This window comes from Spermophilus citellus, assembly GCF_964194105.1.
Source record: "Spermophilus citellus genome assembly, chromosome: 5".
In the NCBI taxonomy this organism is placed as follows: domain Eukaryota; kingdom Metazoa; phylum Chordata; class Mammalia; order Rodentia; family Sciuridae; genus Spermophilus; species Spermophilus citellus.
In genome coordinates this window covers 45022753-45040636 of record NC_138186.1, presented here as the reverse complement: position 1 = coordinate 45040636, position 17884 = coordinate 45022753, and the positions used below count along the sequence as shown (strand labels likewise).

General features: G+C 44.7%; 2 protein-coding genes and 2 pseudogenes across 5 annotated transcripts in view; 2 read left to right on the top strand and 2 right to left on the bottom strand.

Annotated features, from left to right (window-relative positions):
- LOC308649361 (MHC class I polypeptide-related sequence B-like) overlaps nt 1–3969 on the top strand; it is a 61924-nt pseudogene extending 57955 nt beyond the window's left edge. The window contains exon 5 of the transcript in view: nt 3952–3969. The product of the transcript in view is annotated as an MHC class I polypeptide-related sequence B-like (transcript). The remainder of the gene's footprint in view (nt 1–3951) is intronic.
- LOC308650243 (MHC class I polypeptide-related sequence B-like) overlaps nt 1–17884 on the bottom strand; it is a 601646-nt gene that overhangs the window by 388582 nt on the left and 195180 nt on the right. The window lies entirely within an intron of this gene.
- On the top strand, nt 4168–7172 carry LOC308649360 (MHC class I polypeptide-related sequence B-like; the record flags this gene model as incomplete). The annotated part of the gene is made up of 5 exons (XM_081294957.1): nt 4168–4486; nt 4709–5020; nt 5422–5697; nt 5811–5945; nt 7048–7172. The coding sequence occupies 5 exons, from the start codon at nt 4168–4170 to the stop codon at nt 7170–7172; spliced, it is 1167 nt and encodes a 388-aa protein (XP_081151083.1).
- LOC308650245 (partitioning defective 6 homolog gamma-like) lies at nt 10621–12903 on the bottom strand (annotated as a pseudogene). Its single transcript has one exon. The product of its transcript is annotated as a partitioning defective 6 homolog gamma-like (transcript).

Genomic DNA, 17884 nt, shown 5'->3' with positions numbered 1-17884 from the left:
TACTGGAGGCTATGGGGGAGGAATCTGCTTCCAGGATCAGTTGTTTGAAAATTCAGTCCCTATCTCCTTGTTGACTGTCATGAAGGAGCCACTTTTAGCTCCTGGAGCCCTCTCAAGTCCTCATATGTGTTCCCTACAGCACATCTTATCCTTCTTCCACTGGAACCTCTGAAGTCCCCTCTCCTGCATCTCCTCCACCTGCCTGTCTTGTAGCATCTCTCTGAGTCCAGCCAGAGAAGGGTCACAGCTTGGAAGTTTTCCTGTGATTTGATTGGGTGACCCAGGGTGTCCAAGACAATCTCCCCATTTTCACATTGTCACCTCAGTTACATCAGTAATGTCCCCTTTGCCATATGATACAACCTCTTCACTCTTCCAAGGATTAGGACAGGTAGTGAGGTGGGCTGGGAGAGGGGCAGGTGTGGGAGCAGGTGGGTCTGGGCCTTTTCTCTGTGAATGGAGATGTCTTTGGTGTTGTTGGGTCTTGGTGCTATTGTGGAACCTTTCTTGTCCTCTGAACATTAGGTGGAGTGTCTGAGGGTGGAGGTTGGCTAGGCTGTGCATGATTCATTCCTGAACTGAGGAGAATTGGGTGCTCACCCCTAGGCTCAGGTATGGTGACCCCTGTTTTTGGAGGTGCCATTTCTGAACACCACCTGGGACCCTGACATGGAGCCCTATTCTGTTCTTCTTAGGGGAGCAGAGGCCAAGGGGAGAGCAAGCTGCGACCTTGCCCTGATATTCCCAGTATAAAATCCAAAATACAGAATATTATGTGGACATTGAGATGCTGTTCCCAAGTAAGAGGTCATTTTGTTTTAAAAACCTTAGTAAACAAGTTGTTTCCAAAAATGTATTTTTGACAAACTGGGAAATAAAGTAGATGTTTCTACTTTTCTCTTGTCCTAGGTGTTGTTCTCAAGAGATAGGGGATGCAGGTTAAGATAGGGTCCTCAGATAGTGCAGTGGGCTCTTGATGCAAGGTACATGAGTAGTAATTAGGCAAATTTTATACAATTTGACATTGGATAATATTAGGAGAATATAGTAATTTTCCGTAGTGTCATGACAATATTGTTATTCAAAGAAGAATATCTTTCATAAGAGATGAGCACTGACTTAACATAAGAATGATTTTTGTCACAATGATTGATTTTCTAGTGTTTCAGCAAGAATTATACAACTATAATTATACAACTATATTGAAAATTGTGGCAAAATTATTTCAATGAACTAATTAGGTATATATTCACAATTGCACTATTCTTTAAAAGTTTGGAATATTTGATCTTTTTCATGTAATTTGAAGATAACTTACTCTAATACTTCCTAAAACATTGGAAATGCTCACAATATAATGCTGAACAAAAGTTAAGTTTCAAGTGTACATATGTGTGTGCCAGATTGATGGCGTATGACTATCAACCCAGCTATTCTACAGGCTGAGGCTGGAGGATGGCAAGTTCAAGGCCAGCCTGTGCAACTCAGTGAGACACTGTCTCAAAATTAAAATTTAAAAGACGGCGTATCTCAATGGTACAGCACCACTTGGTTTAAGTGTTGGTATAAAAAAAAGAAAGAAAGTAATAAAAGAGTGTGCTTGTTTTGAGAATGCCTCAGTTGAGGGTGTATCAGTGTTTGACAGCATCATATTACTACAGTTCAATACCTGAGGTAATATTATGCATGAAAAAATTTATTCAGGTCACAATTTGGGAGAGTCCAAAGCCTGCACATGTATCAGCTCAGTTCTGATACAGGATATTGGATGGTGGCCTGCCATGGTGTTAGCATGTGGCAGAACTAACCTATTACATCACCATCTAGGCAGCAGGGAGAAACTGCAGACCATGCCCTGAAATCCCTATGACCTAAGGACTTCCCACAGGGCCCAAGCAGTTAAAGGTCCACAGCATCTGCAATACCACTACACTGAAGAGGAATCCTATTGTAGGGACCATATCAAACCATGTCAGAGCACATGCATGCATGTGCAAGTGTAACAATGTCTGTGGACTTTTATTCATCCATTCCATCTGCAAATGTTTTGAGAGAAGTTCTTGCAAATGATAGAGATGTTTAAGTAACGTATTTTGAAAGATCCATCAAGTCTTTCCAACAGGAATACAGGGTAAAGCTTACTCAGTCCCCACTCCACCAGGGCCCCAGGGATCCTGCCAGAGATGAATATGTCATCAATGTTTCATGTATATTTCCTGAAAAAAATTATGCAAATGCTTTCATGTCTGCTCCATTAAGAAGGAGCACTGGAAAGCAACAGTAGATGGGAGCAGAGGAAAACATTTCTGCTTTTCAGCTTTCAGGGGTGTTATAAACAGGGGCTGATGGGAGGCTTGACTGGGAAGAGACCGAATCCTCAGGGTTGGTGTGTAGCTCAGGGGTAGAGCACTTGCCTAGCAGCATGAGGCACAGGGTTTCATCCCCAGCACCACAGAAATAAAATTTTAAAAATAAAATTATCATTTTCAAAAGCAATTGAGGGTAAGTCCAATACTATGGAAACATGAAGTCTCATCCTAAGACAGAGCTTCTCGTATTGGATTGTGATTAATATTTTGTTCTTTAAAATCAATATTTTATTGAGTTTAGGGCTGAGTTTCTCATATTTTAAACCAAAAATATTCTGTTCCTGACACCTCTTACAAATCCCAATTTATACTAAAAGATATAATTCTAGAATTTCAGAGAAAGCAAAAGGCACCAAGTTTTCCCAGTCCTTGGAGATGCCACTGTCAAACCATTGGGGGAAAATCATCCAGGTTTTCTCTCTTAAAAAATATATACTATGTAAGTGTTAGCATTATAATTCAGTATTTTCCTTTTTAAAGATGCCTAAAATATGTTGGGAACCTCTTTTTATAGCAATATATTAAGATACATTTTGCTCATTTTAATAGCTACATAGAATTTCATTGCATAGATTTTCTTTGGTAGATGATAGGAATATTCTCCATTTTCATTATCTACACACACACACACACACACACACACACACACACACACACAGTATTGGTGACACAAACATGTATAAATACCCAAACTCAAGCAGCTGTACCTTTCAAATATATGCATTTTATTGTATGTAAACTATAGATTAGTGAAATTGATTTTAAAAGGTTGTGGCTCCTTTGACATTTATATTTTGGTTCTGCATAAAGAAAATAAAATAAACCCATGTTCTTAAGAGATAGACCCAGACAAATCTGGAGGTAAAGAGTTATGATGGGCTTGTGAACACCTGAACAATCTTAGCAGCTCAGGAGGCTGAGGCAGGAGGACCACAGGTTTGAAGCCAGTCTCAGCAACTCAGTGAGACCCCAAGCAACTTAAGGAGGCTCTGTCTCTAAATAAAAATATTAAAAAGGGCTTAGAAATGTGGCTCAGTTGTTAAATATCTTGGGTTCAATCTCAAGTTAAAAGGATAAAAAGAATTATGGTATCTACAATTTATTATCCAAAAGCACAGCAATCCTACTAACAGTCATAAGTTTATGTGGATATGAGGGTGGGGGAGAGAGAACAACTGTGGCAAAACATTCACAAAAGATGACCCTGGGTGAAGGGTAAAAATAAAGGCTAGAAAATAATACAATACCTGTTTGCTTTCTATCTGACAATTAGCATAGGCTTCCAGATGCTGATCATTTACTTTGGACCAAGCCCACTGCTTCACTTCCCTTTAGGGTAAAAGCCCACTCAACACTTTGGGGCCACAACCCTCACACCCATTTTGACCTCCTGTCTTCCCTACCTTATCCATGAGAAGTCTGTACATGGACAGCACACACACACCCTCTGGGGACCTGCCCTGCCTGGGCTCCACTTCAGTGACCATAGTTCCACCCACCCTCTTCCCTTCCTATGCCCTCCCTGCCCTCTAACAAGCCCTGCCATGCACCTCTGATCCTCCCACCTCCCTTGCCTCTACAGGTCAACGTCTCCCCTTGAACACCCACCTGTACCCTTAAGAACCCATGCCTATGTCTTGGGCCTTGGCCAACTTGCCTGCCCCGCTCCCCTTTCTCCATTCCTCACTTCCCCTCTCCTTCTTCTCTAGTTCCCTGTCTTCACTGTATTAGAAACCTTTCTTCTGTCCCTTTGTCTCCTCAGGTGCTCAGGACAGCAGAGCCTTTGTGGTGAGCATTGATGAGCACTTGTTCACAGGTAGAAGGGTCATCTGTTGCTTCCTCTTCCACAGGGACCCACAGTCTTCACTATAACCTCACAGTGAGGTCCCAAGGTGGATCAGTGCAATCAAGGTCCTCTGCCAATGATTATTGGGACCGTCAGCTCTTCCTTCACTTTGATAGTGACAAAAAAGAAAGTGCAAAGCCCCAGGGACCATGGGCAGAAAAACCTTTGGGAACTGAGAGCTGGGACACAGAGATCCAGGAGTTGGCAGAGCACAGCAAGAATCTAAAAGCAACCCTGGCAGATATCAATGTCTGGCAAGAGCAGAAAGGAGGTGAGTGTGGGCAGGGGCAAGTGTGATGTGAGGCTTTCTCCAGGACCTGTGTCTTCTCATTGCAATTGAATGGGGAGGGCAAGAAATGGGCTTTATACAGACCTGCACAGGGGACTTGGAGGAGAGCCGGGTTGGGGTCCCCTGTGGGCTAGTATTTTTCACTTGGTGGGCAGGGAGGCGGAGGGCCCAGGGGATGGAGAAGTGACTGGTGGGTGGGGGCAGGGTCTCATTTCCTCCAGGAGACTTGGGGCTGCAAGATTCACAAGGACAACCACACCAGGGCCTTCTGGAATTTCTACTATGATGGGGAGCCCTTCCTCTCCTATCATCCAGAGACACGCAGCTGGACAGTGGAGCCATCCTCAGCTCAGAACTTGGCTATGGAAGTCAAGAATTCCTGGGATGCAGATGGCATGCAAAGCAAGGATTACTGGGCCCAAGTGCAGAGAGAGCTTTGTGGAAGACTCAGGAGATATCTAGTCTTCCGGAAGGACTCCTCCTACTCCCCTGGAGCCTCTGTCCAGAGGACCTTGTGTGAGTTTATCGTGTTGTGATTTGCCTGTCCTGTCACAATGCTAGATAGAGACAGGAGGGTGTATGTGCCCAGACACCAGTGAGCCCTCACCTCCCTGCCTGCCTGCTATCATAGAGAGCTCCCACCTGGCCCCACAACTCTAGAACCCCCAAATACCCCTCACCACCTCACAAACCAGAATTCCTATAAGACCCCCTATTTAACATAACATGTTGAAGTGAGAATGTGAGGCCACAAGCCCAGTGACCATCCTCCTGCTAGTCAGAGGACTCGGGCTCCAGGTTGAAAACAGACTTGTGGACCTCACTTCAATGAGGTCTTAGGCCAGAGTCAGAAGAGTGGAGAAGGAGAGTGAGGCTTGGTCACAGGCCTGACTATTTTTGCCTTTGTTTCCCTCCAGTGTTTCCAGCAGTGGATGTGACCTGTGCTGAGGCGCTGGAGGATACCATCAATGTAACATGTTGGGATTTTGGCTTCTATCCCCAGAATATCTCTGTGACCTGGCTTCAGGATGGGGAACCCCTGAGCCAGGGCACCCAGCAGTCTGGTGGTATCTTTTCCTATGAGAATGGGACCTACCAGACCTGGGTGTCTACCAGGATTCCCCAAGGACAGGAACAGGGGTTCAGCTGCCATGTGGGACACAGTGGGAACAGCACTGGCCTTGTGTCCTGTGGTGAGCCTGGGGGTCCCAGCAGGGTTTCCCAACCAGGTGACTCAGTGACCAGGGTGGTGAGAGGGGAGAAGCCTTGAGGCTAACTACCCAGAGTGTAACAATCCTGCTTTCAGGGACTGCACTGCTGCTTCTGAGCCAATGGGCTGCCTTCCTGGGTGTGGCTGCTGCTGCTGTTGCTGTAATTATGATTATTGTTTGTGTCTGCTCCTGCAAGAAAAGGAAGACAAAATCTACTGCAGAAGGTTCAGGTGAGAGAAGCGTTCAGTGGCTGGGGATTTCAGGGCCTATTTGGAATGTAGAGTCTCTTGTGCCTCCCGCTACACAGTGGAGGTGACCAGCTTTCTGGAACAGAGGATGGAGTTCTGTCTCCAGCCACACCCCTTAGTCTTGCCAAAAGCCAGGGCTGTCAACATTTCTGAAGGTCCAGCTGCAGCCTCTGTGGCTGCAGGGTGAGGAGTGAGCAGCAGTGGGGCCGTGGCTTCTGCTGTCCTCGTCTGTCTCTCAGGCTTTCCTGGCTTGTCCAGGGGGCTATGTTGGGAATGGAGGGCTGACTGGTGTTGGCTAGATTATCTTGTCCTCAGGGGGACAGATAATAAATGAGTTGTGACCCTAGGGTACTTAGAAACTGGAGAGGAATTTCATGAATTGTGATGCCACTGGTCCCTCCCCTCACTCTCCCCCAGTCTCTCCAGCTGTCAGGAGCAAACCAGGAAAAATATCCATAGGGCCAGAGCTCTGTCAATGCAGCCCCTGGGAGGCCTATGTAGAGCAGGCCCTGCTAGGATCCTCTGGGTCACTTGGGCATGCCAGTCACCATCCTGTCCCCACTATACATTTCTTCCTCCTGGAGTGGCCTTGCAGATGACATGCACAGGAGAATGGCTTATGTCCTTGGTCATCTGGGGAGAGAGACCAACCCATTACAGGGCATCTGTGGTCATTGTTTTTCTCTTATGTCTGGAATTTTCCAGTGTATTCCCTAGGAGTGTTGGTCCCCACAGGCTAGGGCACACAGTCCCATAGCAGGGGCCCATTCAGGTGACTCTACAAGTAGGGTAGGGAGCTCTGTGGTCTCTGCTGCTCCCATCTATGGCCTTCCAAGAGGGGGAACAAGGGCAATGGTAGTTCTACTTTCTTGTGGTCAGAAATGGTTGCCTGGAATGTGACTAGGGCAGTGCCCAGGAAAAGAGTGGGAAAGGCCTGTTGCTTATTTTTGAAAATTTCTACTTTGAATGTTGAATCTCAGTAAGGATGTTCCCAGTTTCAACTGTATCATGTGAATAAGCAGTTCTCCAGCACTCATGTACTAATGTGCACTAATTGTCACCCTTGGAGATCCCTCTATTGGAGTGTCCCCTGTGGGAGACCTGGATTGTGACCATGACAATGCAATGGAACAGATGATATATGGGCCTACAGTTCACACTGCAGAATCTCAGGAAAACCCTAGTTTTCTTTGGAAAGAAGACCTCTGAGAACTATGAGGATTGTCGCCTACAGAAGTCCCTGCTAGGTATGGAGGTAGGGAGTCCAGGGCAACCTCAGGAAAAAGAAGCCCTTGGGGAAGAGCTGGGTTCTCAGCAGTAGGTAAACCACGCAGGTAGGGGAAGCAAAAATGCAGATTGAGAGCCTGGGCAGGTGCAGAGGGTCAGTGATTCTGAGTATCCTCTACACGGGCTTTTACAGGTCAGGGGAGCAGCAGATCATGTGGCAGGCATGCTTTTCCAGGCTAGGCCTGCTGGTGCTCCTGGCTTCCTGGTGGACTGTCCAGTTGGGAGCTGCTGGCTCAGGGCTGGGAGGGAGGGATGCTGAGCTGCAAGTGGGGCAGGCCCTGCCGGGTGAGCACCTGCCTCTCGGGGGAAGCCTGGGAACTAAATGGGAATAAGGGCTCTGTGTGAGTCCTGTGCCCATCGTGGCAAGAGCAGGAGATGCCTTCTCTTGGAGGCCCCCACTCTGTAGGGAATGATTTATCTCTGGAGGAGGTAATCACTTCCAGATCTTGATCCTGAATCCTGCAGCCCTTTTACTCCCTTCTGTGGTGGAAACCGAGACAGGTGACACTGCTAATGGACACAGAGGAGCCTGATAAGGGCAGGAAAATGGGATGAGAGGGGAAAAAAAGTCAGGGCATTTACTTCCCTCAGAGAATGGCCAAATCTGATTTTTGAGGAACTGAGGAGAGAAAAATCCCAAGGGAGTAAACACCATTATTCTGCCACCAATTGAACACTGACTGGTTCCTCCTTTTCCCCAGAGCCCCTGAGCCTATATGACCCAGATCAGTAGCAGAGGACACCAAGTGACTACACTGGATCCACACAGTGGGGTGTCAACCTTTGCTGAGAGCTCCTGGGGCTACTGGGGGAGCTTACACTGGGCAGCCCTACTGTGACAAGCACTTTTTATCTTGGTGCCTTGGTTTCCTCATCTCTACAATGTGGAAACATATGTTTGCTAACAAATGCACCTGTTTTGTACTAGTATCCTTATTATTTTACTGTATTTTAGCACATTATATATTGTGGGAGACCAACCTCGCCCATGACTTGAAACACTCCCCGGCTGGGTGCTGAGGTGTCCAAGTAGCAGAAATGTAGCAGGATTTCCCTACCTTTATTGGGTTCCAGGATGGAGTCCATATAGAGGCATGTCTCACCACTACCTCAAGGACCCAATCACCTCATCTGACCTTGCAAAAACACTGCCCTCCTTGACTTTCATTGGACGGGATTTTCCCCAGAGTTTTTAGTTCCCCAATAAAATCCCACTCCCTAGCTTGTGTTCTACGCCCGCCTCCCACCCCCACTCTTGCCTCTCCAGTAAAACCTTACTTCCCCCCTGTAAACCCTCACTTCCCCCCTGGGGAGCTTGAGGCTGAGAGCTCCAGGAGCCATCCCAGACCTGGTTTAAAGGTAAAATTGTGTGTCTGTGTCTTTATTTCAAACTCCCTGAGAATTTTCCTGTGTGATTGAACCATTCACCATCTGCACTGGCCGTGGACTAAAATATATAAGTATGGTGATGGTGTTTTAATAAATGAGATTATTTGTAAGTATTCTTATTCTGCCTCCTCCCAAGAAACCTAAAATACAGGCTCTTCTTCATTGTTGAGGGAACTTCAAACCCTCTCTGACTGTTTATCTTACCTCTTGTCTGTATCATTTTACATTATGAATGTTTAAACACTTTTAAATATAAAACGTATCTGGTCTGTGTTCATGTTCTGGGAAGGGACCGTGTGACAGGGTCAGCAAAAATAACATGTTTGACTCCATGTTTGCCAGAGAATTAAACATATGTTTAACATAGACCATGTTGAGAGCCAGAGTCTGTGGCATTTTTAAAAATATTTTTAATTGATTTTATTTTTTAAATACATGACAGCAGAATGCAGTATAATTCTTATTACACATACAGAGCACCATTTTTTATATCTAGAGTCTGTGGCATTTTGCAGATGATGTTGAATGAATGTGCTGGCTTCAAATTCTGAGGAATTTGGCAGTGTCTTCAGAATAGCTGAGGTGTTGGTGCCAGTCCTCTGCCAGACATCTGCTCTATAGCCTGGGAGAGATGAGCATCCAGGAGGAATTCCCATGGGGCATCCTGAACAGGCACAACTTCCTTTTCTCAGAGATTGCTTAGCGACGGCACCAACACCCCACCTGTTATTTGCAAAAATAAGCAACAGGCCTTTCCCACTCAAAGGCACAAAAATTCAACTACAGCCTCCTCTTTTATAGCCTAATGTAAATGGCATGTACAAATCCAGATCTCTCTTGTGTGGTTTACGTTGTACAGTGATGTGGCTGGTAAACCCTGCTGTGATAAGATTATTTCCTCCTGTTTTTAGCAAGATTGTCATTTGGGTGTTGTAGCTTCAATATGCAAGGACCTCTCCAGAATGTCAGAGACACCCACTGCCCACACAGTCTTCATGCCCTTTGGTAACATAGGCCACTGCTGCTGCCCCTGGACCCTTGGCACAAGCCCGCCTCACACTGCCACTCACTATTCCAACTTCCAGACGCTTACTGTGCATGTGTTTTTCAATTTAATGTTCAAATATGTTCCCTTTACTCCCATGTTTGTCAATCAGGATCATAGTCACATGCTAATGTACAATTTGAAAGTCATCATTTATTTATATGTATTTTAATTATGGCATATAGAGATGCTATTGAATGTTTTGTTTTCATTACATCCAAGTTACACTTGATTTTTTTTAACTCAAAGGCAAAATATTTATTCTCTGATATATAAAACAAACAAACAAAAAATCTTTAATATATAGTGACTTGGTTTTGTTGCTTTTCTTTTAAGAAACAAATTGCAGAAGTATAGACCCGGGTAGAAAAATATACTCTCACAGCTCCTCCAAGCAGCCTGTGATCCCTGCAGTTACCAGCAACAGGCACAAAGCTTCCACACTGAGTAAGCCTTGTTCTCTTTAAAACATGGATTCACATTTGCGTAACAATTTAATGCATGGTTAGAAATACAGCTTCCCTTCTTGGTAGTGGGCCCAGTTATTCCACGACACTGATACCAGCAGAGACCCTGTGAAAACCTCATCTTGGTGATCCTCCTGGGCATTCCTGTGGCTCCACAGCTTGTCTCACTGGCCAGCACCTCCCCTGTGGCAGCTCCATGCGTCCTGGGGGCTGGATCCCCACCCAGTGGTGTCTCACTCTGTCCTATACTCTGGAGATGTGCTGTGGCCCCTTGTACAAAATGAGAAACTCAGACACATGGAGGAAGCTACTCCGAAAAGGCTACTCTGCCCAAGAAATAGTTTCAAAGGGAAAATAAGTTTCTTTTCACTTAATTAATGCAGCTGGGCTGCACCAAATCCCTCTGACCTTAACAGATCAAGACAGTTCTGCTGATAGACAGCAGATGGTGCTGGATCATGTAGAAAGCAGCAGTGGAATTCATGCTTAGAAAACCTGGAAAATACTCTTTGTTTGCAGGAGACTCATTTGGCCAAAGTTTGTTCTCAAAGCATAAATGTAATGTTTTCTCCCTGACATTGGATTTAAGCTGAAGACATACTTCATATAAAATTTAATTGACTCAAACGTGAATAAACTTCTAAAAGTTTAAAGGAAAGGGACAATGGATTTAATATTTGTTAAAACCATTATGTTCATATGACTCAAAAGCAAGAAAACCCCTACCTCTGACCATGACGTTAGGAATGGAGGTCAGTATGTGCTCATCAACTGACAGGAAGAGCTGGCTGCTGTGGGGGCAGAGATAACTCTGTCCCGGTGCCTGAGGCCCCTTGTCCACCACCTCTGCAGGAAACACTCGAAAACCTCCCTGAAGGACAAGCTGGGAGCACGCAGCTGGCAGTCACCTCTGGAAGTGCCTGCCTCACCTTCACTCTGCTTCCTGAGACGGTGGTGCCTATTGCTGTAGGGACCCACATGCCCGTGGGGGTCTGGATTGGTGTGAATGCTGCTGCTGGACCTGGCACAGGCCTGGCCCCTCTGTCCTCTTGGGGAAGTCTTGTGCAGGTCAGCAGAAACCGCGCAGCATAAAGGGCATCTTCACGTGAGCTGAGTTAAAAAACATGAACTTCAAAAGCTTACTTTTAAAAAAATGAAGTACTTTTGAAATTTAAAAACTATTTCTGTATTCAGATCTTTCAGAGGGCTGGAACCTGCATGGGGGCCTGGCCTGGGGTGTGCCTGTGTCTGTTAAGTTGTGGGGCAAAATTCTATAAAATAGTGCCGAGCTGACACAGAGAAGAGGGCTACGCCTGTGACCAAGGAGGAAGGGACACAAGCTGTCCTCATTTTAAGTTGGCATACATTTTTAGCATATTCCTGCCAGGAATTTCACGTCTGAAATCACAGTGCCTCCCAGGGCCACCGGCTCCCACAGTCCCTGCATGGGACCGGCAGCACTTGCCTCACCCAGCCTCTGGGCCTATAGTGTGACCGCTGGCCCATGCTCCTCCACCCCGCCTTGCGGCAGGACCAGGCTGTGGCGGGGGTCCCCCTTCAGGGAGCAGAGAAGGCTCTCCCGCCCCGAGCTGTGCAGCGCCAGGTCCCGCTGCAGCCTGTGGGCGAGGCTGCTGCCATTGGCCCGAGACAGGCTGCCTGAAGGTGTGCCCTGCATCTTGGAGACACTCTGAGGCTCTAAGGTGCCCTCAATGACAATGTCAGCTTCCTCGTCGCTCTCCATCTCATCGGGGTGGAAGTTCTGCAGCACGTGGGCCACTGACAGGCTGTGGTGGCTGGCAGTGCTGTCCGTGGACTGGCCAGAGCTGCCGGACGTGCGGCTGCTGCGGACGACATTGTTCCTCTGGTTGGCGGGCTTGACAGTGACGATGAAGTTGTGGCTGTTGGCGATCATCATGTCTGTGACCTGGTCCAGCGTCTTCCCCGCCACCTCAATCCCGTTTACCTCCAGGACTTCGTCATTCACGGCCAGCAGTCCAGTGCTCTCTGCAAGGCCCCCCGGGACCATGCGGGAAATGAAGATGCCTGGAACCTTCTCCAGCCCATGGGGGGGTGACCCAGACGCTGGTGCCGTCGCGGATGTAGAAGCCCAGAGGCTTTTTGCAGCCATGTCTGTACAGCCTCACGCGGCGGTGCGTCTCGGGGAGGATGTCCACGTCGATGATGGAGGACACAGGGCGAAAGTCATGGGGCAGGCTGATGTCGAGGTGGGCCCGACGGCGGAGACCCTCCTCCCTCAGGGTCACCAGCACCTTCTTCTTCCTGGATAGGGTGCCAGCCCCAAAGCTGTAGTGGTCTGCCTCTTCTCGCTTCTGGATGAAGACCCTGAGCAGGGGGTTGGCGCTGGAGACTGCCTTGCAGAAGTTGTCATCGTTGTTGATGGGAAGCAGATCGACATGCACATCTGCATAGCCGATGGTCACCTCGGTGTTGGAGATGTGGTGGGTGTGCACCACCAGCTGGTAGAAATCTTCAAACTTGCCAGGCTTGTGGCGGTTCAAGGAGAATCTTCGGAATTCAGCCCCAAACTTGGTCTTGACTTCCACCGCGCTGCAGTCGTAGAAGCTCAGGGTCTGAGACTTGTGAAAACTCCGGTTCATGGTTTGGCCCGGATCAGTCTCGTTTCGCCCTCAAAGCTCAGGGGCCGCAGAAAGACTCTTGGGGGCGACGCCCCCAGACGTCGGCCCCGTCTCTGGCCCCGGCCCGCGCTCGCTGGGGCGACGGGTTGCCTGGTGTGCCGCGGGCCGGAGCTCTACACTTGATTAAATGACCATATTGGTGCTTATGGGTTTTTTTCCTTGATTTTTGATGCTAACATATAAAATTGTACTCTGTTCATTGGTTTCCCACAATGGCCAATTAATTTGGACCTTTCCTCCCATGGAATACAACTGGAAAACTGAGGGGAAAAGCACATACTTTAAAAATATGCTAAAGGGCAGACAGGTGGAGAAAGCACTGAAGGCTTACTAGGCCTGGAACAAGAGGCATAAATCCAGAATAAGAAGTTAAGTACACTGTGCTTTTGTCCTAGGTGTGTCTGCTGGCTGAGACAGTGCCTGGGAGCCTCTCAGGGCTTGAGGGTAGAGCTGCAAAGGGCATATATGGGACACCAGAGATCCCTTGTGTTAATATGGGCCCCAAAGGCTGTGCCTTTAGAATCAGCCAGTTCTCCTGTGGGTTACAGCTCTACTTTAACATACATGATCCGAAAATCTGAATACCAAAATGTGCATTAAGGTGCTATTTTTGGCCACTCTTATTGAGCATTATAATTGAAGACCTCGTCAATGTAGTCAAAAGAGAAAATAAATAAATATAGAAGAGTTTGAAGAGAGAGACAGAATTCTCATAAATTTCAAATTATAATATATTGAATTCATAAAGTCCCAAATCATTACAAATCTTTGAAATTAATAAGTTTCAGGCTGGGACTATGGCTCAGTGGTAGCGCACCTGCCTGGCATGTGTAAGGCACTGGGTTTGATTCTCAGCACCACATATAAATAAATAAAATAAAGATCCATCAACAACTAATAAAAAATTTTTAAAAAATAATAGTTTCCTGTGGTTGCTAGATAAATATGTTTATTTCAGTGTTTTATATTTTAGAAGCAAACAGAATGTGAATTTAACAAAAAATTGTTGACATAGTAAAAATACACTTTTATACACTTTTAGAATGAAACCTACAAATTTTCCACCATATAGCAAATGGAACATTTTATCAACCTTATTCAGTAGAGAAGACAATTAATTAACTGGAGAGAATTGCCAAGAATCTGGCTTGTGGTTCAATATCACAATGGCATTAATTTTTGAAAATGTTCCAAGAATTCTAATAAATCTCAAGGAACTAGTCACTAGGCATTTTGAAACACTAGGTTAGCTGATTCTAAGCCTTATATGAATATTAGCCAAGGCAGTTTAATCAAGAAGCATACGGGACTGTATTCTCTTAGTAGATACCAAGACTTACATTGTAGTCATCATAAGCAGAGATATGGTGTTGATACAGAGATAGACAAATAGAACTTAGAGTAGAAAGACACAAACCAAACAACACACATGTAGACATTATGCATGTGTGACTGTGTGTATAATAGAGATAGAGGAAACATCCATACATACAAACTGGCATTATATGTAACATATATTGTTGATATATAACACTGTTAACATTAAGAGATTGATAAGAAAAACAAATTTTGAAGGAATGATTTCAGGGCAATTGGTTACCCATGTGTAAAAAATGGAATTGTATTCATCTCTTCCAAAATATTAATGTGGCAGACTACCTTCACTACCTTAGCAAAGGGAAATGTTTTTTCATTCAAGTGATAATAAAGCATTTACCCTAAAGAAAATGGGATAAAATTAAAGGTGTTAAGTTTGAGACTCCAGAACACCTGGACATTATTTATTCTTTAGTGAACAATTGTAATGACTAAATGTCCTTCAGCAAAATCTGTGTAAGAAGAATATTCTCTGAAATGCATTACGGGGATATTTCTTGAAGGCAGCGGACTTCCACTCAAAGGATGGCATCTGACACATAAATTGGCTTTAGATGGAACTAGGTAAAAGTTCAGAAGATGTGGGACTCAAGGTTGGTTACTAACCAGAACACCTAAAAGCATTCTTATACCTACCTGTATTAAGTGGCACATCAACACCTTGGTGAGGAAAGCATCCTCCCAGCACTCTGAGGAGATATGGTGAGAAGAGAATTGGACAGGAGTTACATAATCTTTGCCTCTCATATTCCCATCTCTGAGCTGCTGTGGACACCTTCCTCTAGGATTTATCTGAGTTATATATCTGCGATACATCTTCAAATGGAACATTTTATCAACCTTATTCAGTAGAGAAGACAATTAATTAACTGAAGAGAATTGCCTTTCACATTCCCATGGTGGTTTTCTCAAAATTCTATACACAGCAGACTAGGATATTTCCTGGCTCTAGAGTTTGCTTCAATTCCTGGCTGGTTTTGATTCACATCTAATACTGAAACCCTCTGCTCTGAGCCACTGCTTCTTCTCTCAGCTGCTCATTGAAATCCCCTGGCGAGTTTCACAAACATGATTGGTACCTGAATTGCTCTTTTGGTGAATCAGATTGAAGGGTTTAATGTGTGATCCTGGCCTTGGGCTATTTGAAGCTATCCCAGGTGACTTAAAGTGAGGATAGGTTTGAGAATTGTATGTTATCTGACTATTTTCATATGTCATTCTGGGAAAAGAAAACCAGATTGAGGTTGTTATCAACAGTTGGACAAGAGTGATAAACAGGTTTCAAGAGAAAATTTCAGTATGAAGGACTTGTTCTACACAGTTCTAGGGTGTTATGGTTTGGATATTAAATATCCTCCAAAAGCTCATATATTAAAGGCTTGATCACCAACTGACAGCACTTCGGGGGAGGTGGTGGAAATTCTAGGATATAGGACCTAGTTGAAGAATGTAGTTAAGTGCATGGGGGGGATGTACCATTGAAGGGTTGATATTGTCCCCAGCACCTGTTGCATGTTCTCTCTTCTCTCTCTCTTCCTCTGTCTCCCCTGTCCCTTTCTGTAAAGTGAGCAGTTTTCCCTATAACATGCTCCCCACCATGATGTTCTGCCTCACTGCAAGCCCACATGGATGGAGTCAAGCATCCATGGTCTGAAACTTCTAAAACTATGAGTAAAAACAAATCTTTCCCCTATGAAATTGTTTGTCACATGTTTTTTACAGGTTAGAAAGATGACTAACAATAGAATAGTGTAGACAAGATTCCATGCATTTATCAAAACTCTTGGCACTATACATTACAAAGAATAAACTTCAATATAGTCAAACATATATACTCATTACATAAATTACTATGTATATGTATGTATAAGGTTCACTTTCTTTAATAGGAACAAGCACAGCTATGATTTGCACTGCAGTACACATGTGCCTTAAGCCTGAATAGTTGTACATTGTTGACTCAAACCACTGCCAATGTCAATATGCACAAATGCACACCAGAGTGAAATAATATCTCCCTCCATCTAAAATGAGTAGCAATTAAAATCAAGACTTCCTTAAGGGTACATAGCACCCCTCTTGAAAACTGAGAGGAAACTCCACAAATATACATATATACCCACACAACTTGTAAAAGTAAAACAAACAAATATTCAACAATATCACAAATTTATCTATGGCCAGTGTGTGTGTTTCATTTTTAGGTCATTGACACCAAGACAGAGCAAATGTATTAACTTGTAGCTGTTCTAAGCTAGAAATTAAAACAAGTTTTCCAGTCTTGTGTCTTGTTCATCTGTGAGAAGAAGGACCTACATTTATGGTCAATTTTGGTCTTCTGGGAGATCCTTCCTTTCTTTCTGAATTGAATCTCTTTGTTAATTCATGCATGTTTCCTCCTCTCAGCTCAGAAATCATTCAAGGTAACTAGAGTGTAAAGATTTAGACATTCTTAGTCTATTAGACAGGATTCCACTTCCAAAGATGGCAGACCAGCCTGTTTCAATCCCTCCCTACCCCCAGGAACAATAGTGAATTGGTCAGTAGGTAAGAAAATCCATGTGAAGGTGCTGGAGACACAAGATGGCACTGAAGATCCTATGAGACCAGAGTTCAGACAGAGGGAAATCCTAGGCATGTGAGCGCTATATTTGGCCATACTCTGTTTCAAAGTATTTGTCAAGTTCATAGCGGTAGCTGGGAGCCTGAGAAAAACAGGACTTTCAGCAGATTCCACTGGTAGAGAAATATAATACTGGAGAATAGAGTTTTATAGATATAAAAATTAATAAACTATTGTTATAGCAAAAAATGGACGACCTCACCAAAAACAAACAAGTTCAAGTAAAATAAGGGTGTATGGAATCACTTGTGTCAAGCCAGCAAAAAGAAATTGGGGAAGCCCCAGAGAGTGAGGGCTCTCTCACATGATTTGTCTCACAACAGGAATTAACACAAAGACACAAAAACTTGCCAAAACTTTGTGATTCGTGCTATTTTCACTCACAGAAAAAGTGTAAAATAGGCCTTAGAGATTAGTATGTGAGGATACCTATTGTTCACTTTTGAAATGGCATTTTTAGGGGAGACAAGTTGAAATGAATACAATTCCTGACCCTAGAGTTGTTTGTGGTCCACAGGACAATATCATCCATGGTAGGACAGTTACTACCATCATGGAGATCAAAAACATGGGCTGGACCTGGGCTTCTTAATCTTGCCTGAAAATTGTGATCACCTAGGGGATTTTAATGGATGTTAAGGCCTAGTTCAAACCTAGCTTTACTACTCAAGTGGTTTAGGCTGTGGCCTGGTCATGGATAGTAACTATTCTCCAAGTGATTCTACTAAGCAGCCAAGTTTGAGGTTGATTCCCTGCACATTCCAAAGACCAAGGGATATATGGTTGGGACAAAGGAGTTTTACAGTAGAAGGACATTTCAGGTAAGCATGATTATTACTACTATTATCAAGGTAGAAGTCATATATCATAAGTCACACTTTTAAAGTGTGCAATTCAGTAGTTTATAGCATAATCATGAGGTTGTACTACCTTCACTACTATCTTCATGGGATGATTTTGAGGATACTAAGAGTTGGGATGGTTGTAAGGCAGGGGCAGGAGCAATTCCCAGGAGGGAGACTTCTTAGTAGTAACATCCTATTGAGACAGGGAGAGGAAACCAGGGGAGTTTGCTT